The sequence below is a fragment of the Euprymna scolopes genome, chromosome 5 (genome assembly GCF_053919585.1).
Source record: "Euprymna scolopes isolate OS-2025 chromosome 5, ASM5391958v1, whole genome shotgun sequence".
In the NCBI taxonomy this organism is placed as follows: domain Eukaryota; kingdom Metazoa; phylum Mollusca; class Cephalopoda; order Sepiida; family Sepiolidae; genus Euprymna; species Euprymna scolopes.
In genome coordinates, this window is record NC_136486.1 from 1,497,434 (window position 1) to 1,503,317 (window position 5,884).

General features: G+C 42.1%; 1 protein-coding gene across 1 annotated transcript; it reads left to right on the plus strand.

Moving 5' to 3' along the window:
- Nucleotides 1-1,628: 1,628 nt before the first annotated feature.
- On the plus strand, nt 1,629-2,180 carry LOC145277072 (uncharacterized). The gene has a single exon (XM_080128736.1). It carries the CDS (start codon nt 1,629-1,631, stop codon nt 2,178-2,180), a length of 552 nt encoding a protein of 183 aa, XP_079984862.1.
- The last annotated feature ends 3,704 nt before the right edge of the window (nt 2,181-5,884 follow it).

Consider the following 5,884-nt stretch of genomic DNA (forward strand, 5'->3'; position numbering starts at 1 on the left):
CAGTGGCAGAGGAAGACATCCCGAAAACAGCTGTAACAACATCTTTTGGACTCTTCCAGTTCAAACGCATGCCTTTTGGACTGAGAAACGCTGCCCAAACCTTTCAACGCCTCATTGACAACGTCCTAAGAGGACTACCCTGTGTATACGCTTACATAGATGACGTCCTGATAGCAAGCCCGGATGAAGCATCACACGAGCAACACTTACACCAAGTTTTGCAGAGACTACAACAAAATGGTCTTAAGATCAATGCAGACAAGTGTATATTCGGCGCCAAGCAACTCCAGTTTTTGGGACACCAGATCAATGAAGGCGGAATTACACCCCTACCTGAGAAGGTAGTAGCTGTGGAACAATTCCAACCTCACTCCGTCAGCTGCGACGATTCATAGGAATCGTTAATTATTACCGACGTTTCATCCCAGATTGTTTTACGATTCTGTCTCCTTTGATGAATATACTGCAGAACAAAGGAAAAAGGCAGAAACAAGCACTCACACTCACTGCGGAAGCACTTCAGGCACTCAACACAGCCAAATCCACATTGACGAACTGCACCAAACTCAACTATCTCACTGACAATGTTCAGGCTACATTGACCCTAACAACAGATGCTAGCTCATCAGCTGTAGGCGCGGTACTACACCAGGAGATGGATAACGCCAAGGTACCCATGTCTTTCTTCTCCGCCAAGCTCAGCCGAACACAATCCAGATACGGCGCATTTTCTAGGGAACTCCTAGCAATCTACCTTGCAGTAAAACACTTTAAACATGTACTGGAAGGTAGACAATTCATTATCTACACGGACCATAAGCCATTGACATACGCTTTATCTTCCCGTCCGGACAAGTACTCGCCAAGGGAATCTCGTCACCTGGACTATATATCACAGTTTTCCACTGAAATCCAATATATTAAAGGTGACCAAAACATTGTGGCTGATGCACTTTCTCGGCCAGACACAAACTCCATCACTCAAGACTTTCTTAGTCACGATTTGCTGGCGCAGGAACAAGCATCAGACACCACATTGCAACAAACTCTTCAAAGCACTTCTTTGAAACTCACTCCTATCCCAACTCCTTTTAGTGATAAAGTGGTTTACTGTGATACAACAACACCCACACCCAGACCGTATGTCCCACCTTCACTGCGGCGGCGCATATTCGATCATTTTCATTCACTCTCTCACCCTAGCAAAAGAGCCACACTGAAAATGATCAGCGACAGATTTGTATGGCCTGGAATGAACAAAAATGTCAGACTTTGGGCTGGCAACTGCATGAACTGCCAGCGTTGCAAGGTCTACCGACACACCAAATCCCCAATTGGAACTTTCACTAATCCCGATGCCAGGTTCTCTCACCTGCATATAGGCATCGTTGGACCCCTACCACTTTGCCAAAATTATTCCTACTTACTGACAATCATCGATCGATTTTCCCGTTGGTCTACAGCAATCCCACTAAAGGACATCTCAGCAGACACAATAGCAAAGACGATCCTGAAGGACTGGACAGCCACATACGGTGTACCCGGTTATCACGACTGACAAAGGAACACAGTTCCAGTCTAAGCTTTTTGCAGAATTCAACCTACTCCTGGGCACCAAACACATAAGGATGACAGCATATCACCCCTGTTCCAACGGCCTGGTCGAGCGATTCCACAGACACTTGAAAGCATCTCTCGCAATGAGACCAAACACAACCAACTGGGTTGATAATTTACCTTTGGTTCTATTGTTGATGAGGAACATCGTAAAGCAGGATTTGGGTTGCACGCCAGCTGAAATAGTTTTTGGCACCACATTATCTTTACCTGGACAATATTTTCATAACGAAGTTGATGCACATACTACAACTACATTTGTACAGGACCATAAGGCAAGGATGTCGAAAATACATTTCACGCCTACACGACAGGTATCGAGACAAGTACACATACCCAAGACACTATTTGACAGTGAGTACATATTTGTCCGCGACGATGCTGTCAGGAAACCATTATCACCACGCTACCAAGGACCTTACAAAGTAGTTAGTCGGGCAGAAAAACATTTCACAATCACAAAAAACGGCAAAACAGACACTGTTTCCATCGACAGACTGAAACCAGCTCTAGTGGAAGACCCACAGTCAAGCCGACAGACACAACTCTCATACCGACTCTGACACCACAGAGGAATCACATACTCTATGTGACTCTGCTCCACCAGAACAAAAAAAGACAAGATCTGGTCGGAAAGTAACATTTCCACAAAATTTCAAAACATACATATATTACTAAAAACACACAAGTTAAAAACTCTCCCCTTCAACTATACATATTGAATAATATTTTCAATATTTTTCAATCTGGGGGGGGGGAGTCTTTATAACAGTTATCTGCTCCTTTCCAGCGATAATTGCACCAACCAGCCGGTAGGTGTCACAAAAAGCGACCTGGTTATCTGCCCTTGGGAGAGATATAAAAGGGGACGCCCGGATAATTCTTTTTTTCTCTCGCTCCTTCTAGGAATCAGCCTCGCAACGAAGCGGAGACAACGCGCCCGCCGGTCAACATCAACCCGGTAAGAGTTTTAGCAAATGAACACTGTTCCAGCCTTTTCCTTCAAGGGACATTAGCTCTACTGTCAGACACGCATACGTATGCAGACTGAATTCCACTCCACACACGCACACGCGTACACAATAACATTTTTATTCTCACAGGCGCACGCGAGAAAGAAAACATCTCTTTAAACTTTACTCTATTTGTTAGTTTTAGTTATTCTGTCTCACTGCATGCGACAAGTTTGTCGTTTACGAACACGTATTTAATTGGTAGCACAACACCCAACTGCAACCCACCCCTCCACAAGTCGCATAAGTTGATAAATATATACCTCCACATGAGATTAATGAGATAAAGGAGAGAGCCATAAAAGTGGCTGAAATTGACTTCAACTCCCTAAAAGACCAGGGAAAACACCACAAAACGCAGTGGAGCCGGGAAGAAAAGTGGACCCATATGGGCAATGGAGTATGTCAAAGCCAAATATACAGGGCTGAAAGAACGAAGTGCAGAATTTTCTACCACCATTGCCCATACAAAAAATCCAATTTCTTGTTGAGTGGAACATGCCCATACAAAAATAACATCCCAAAAGGAAGACTGACTTGTCAGAAATCCAACTTCTTGTTGAGTGGAACATTCTCGCAGGATGAGACTGCAGAATTAAAATGCTGCACTCACCAGATGGCTATAAACAGGGAGTGCCCAATCGACAACCCCATCCCCATACAGGAACTCTACCAGACTACCAATATATATAGCCCAGCAACAAACCCTACGACACAAGCATGTGACACAACATAAAAATCTCCACCAAAAGAAAAAGCGCTCATCAAAATCTTGTAAATAAATGGCCTGTCAAAATAACAAGACCACCACATTCTAAGGAGATGACAGAGCCAAAATAATATTCAAAATCCACTGATAGATGCGGAACAGATTGAGCTAGAGAACCTGCTGGCCAATCAAATTGAAAGAACTAGGCATCTACAACTACAAGACCGATGACCAAGGCCTTCAAAAACCTTGTTGTAAAAGTGAACGATGTCCTCTCTAATTTAATACCAACAGATGCTTCGTTAACAGAAATTAATCATGTAACATGGGGCAGCATGGTTTATCCAAACAAAACTCCTTCCCCAAACATCAGAAAGGAAAAAAGAAGCACACAGGAAGCCTAAACCAAATGAACCAGTCTGGAAAACCAAACTCCAAAAAAGAATAAATGGTCTCAGAAAAGAAATATTCCAGATATCTTTTCTGCTGACTGAAAATCCCAGACAAAACTTAAAGAAACAAGTGAGAACTTTGAAATCTAGATACTCCCTTCAAATCACGAACCAACTAAGAGCCCATATAGCAGAAAACCAGGCAAAAGTGAAGGACTTAGCTGCACCAATAAAAAATAGCAACAAAAAATTGAGTCCAGGTCCATAAACAGGTTGTTTGACAGAAACCCAAGGATAGTGTACCAAAATCTCATTGGAGATAATATCAAAGTAACATCACCACCAACACAAGAACAGATCGATAAATTCTGGAGGCCACTGTATGAGAACCCAAAACAACATCGGGAAAGGGAGTGGATAGGCACAATAAAAGGAGCAGTCAAGGGCAAGGAAAAAATGCCAGCGTTGGAAAATACAAAAGATAATAAATAAAAAGATAATCCACTACAGCAACTTCAAAAGTTCAGGAATTAATAACATTCCAAATTTCTGGCTCAAAAAGCTGACGGCACTACACCAACACTATGCCCTAGCATTCAACTGGATTATTGGTGGCAAAGAAGAACCACCAGAATGGCTCACTATTGGCAAAACGACTCTTATACCCAAGAGCCAGGAAACACATTTACCAAATATATACCGACCTATCTGCTGCCTTTCAACTACATACAAATGGCTTACTGGAATAATTGCCGATGCAATTCATCAGCATTTGACCAATGGTGAATATCTTGAGAAGGAGCAGAAAAGGTGCACGAAAAAGAAGCTTGGGACAAAAGATCAACTTCTCCCTGGTGCTACCAGATCAGGCTGTCTACTGGCTTCCTGAGACGAAATGCACCTGCATCGATTTTCTGTTTTTGTTTTCTATTCTCTTTTGTAAAACTTAATTATGTTCTGCAAAAACAAAAACAACAGCCCCCCTCCCTCACCCTCCCCTTTCTCCCACATCCTTTTTTTCTCTCTCTCTCTCATTCCCACTTTCCTACTGGCTTCCAAATTAAAACATACCAATCTAAGTAATTGAAACAACCAAACTATAATCTAGAAATAATTTTGGAAAAAAGACAACTTGAAGTACTAAAAGTTTTTCCTATCAATCAATCACACTAGACCCAGAATATGCCGACTGCCTCCCTGCAAAGAGTAAAAGTCCCCCAATGGGGCTATCTGTTGGCCATAGGTAGCAACCCGTAATACCATTAGAACAGGATCCTGGTGGTTGAGGGACTTGGAGGTCAGGATTTAGCACCCCCACTTCCCAACACACCACTTTGGCAATTACTAGGCTAGACAAGCAGGCAGAAGGACCTGATCCGATCAATCAGCTGGTCACACCAAGCCCCACCCTTTATTGCCAACTCCAAAAATCCACTATTAATACAACACGTCTATCCCTTTCCCACTAATAACACCTACTCCCTAATATATGATGGAAAGCGCTGGCTGAGGGTCAATCGACTAAAGTGAAAATATCAATGACATGGCTGCAAGCTCCTTAAAATTACTACATATCCCATAGTAACATCAAAGGAAGACAGGTGCTCATTATGATAACAAAATCGAGTATATCATCCTTGTATCTCTGTTGAGGCTGAGCGAATGGGTCCCCCCTCCCTAGGCACTTCCCATACAGGGCTCCGAGGCAGGTGAGGAGCAAAGATGAAAAAAAAAATCATAATATGGCTTATTCCCCACCAAAATCACTCAACAACAAAAAAAAACCCCACTCCGATGTCTCTGACATCAGTAGCTCTGAAGAAGAGCCAAGAAAACTGAGGAATTCCCCAACATTTCTAATAATGAAATCAATAGAGGAAACTCCTTTGAGCCAATTATCACCCTTTAAAACTGAAAAAAAATTTAAAAACTATAAAACCTAAACCTATATAAAAAAAAACAATTTAACAGCAGCCTATTAATTGAGACCTATAATGAAGAACAGACAAAAAAAATATTGAAGCTAAAAATATTTGAAAATATTAAAATCAAATGCTACAGACACCCAACTCTAAATACCTGCAAAAGAGTTGTGAAAAGTCACAAACTTTCACTTTGTCCTTTGGAGGAGATCAAAACAAACCTACAGGAAC

Bases quoted from the DNA above. Each gene is read 5' to 3' on its own strand.
- LOC145277072 (XM_080128736.1), top strand. From the start codon at position 1,629: ATGACAGCATATCACCCCTGTTCCAACGGCCTGGTCGAGCGATTCCAC.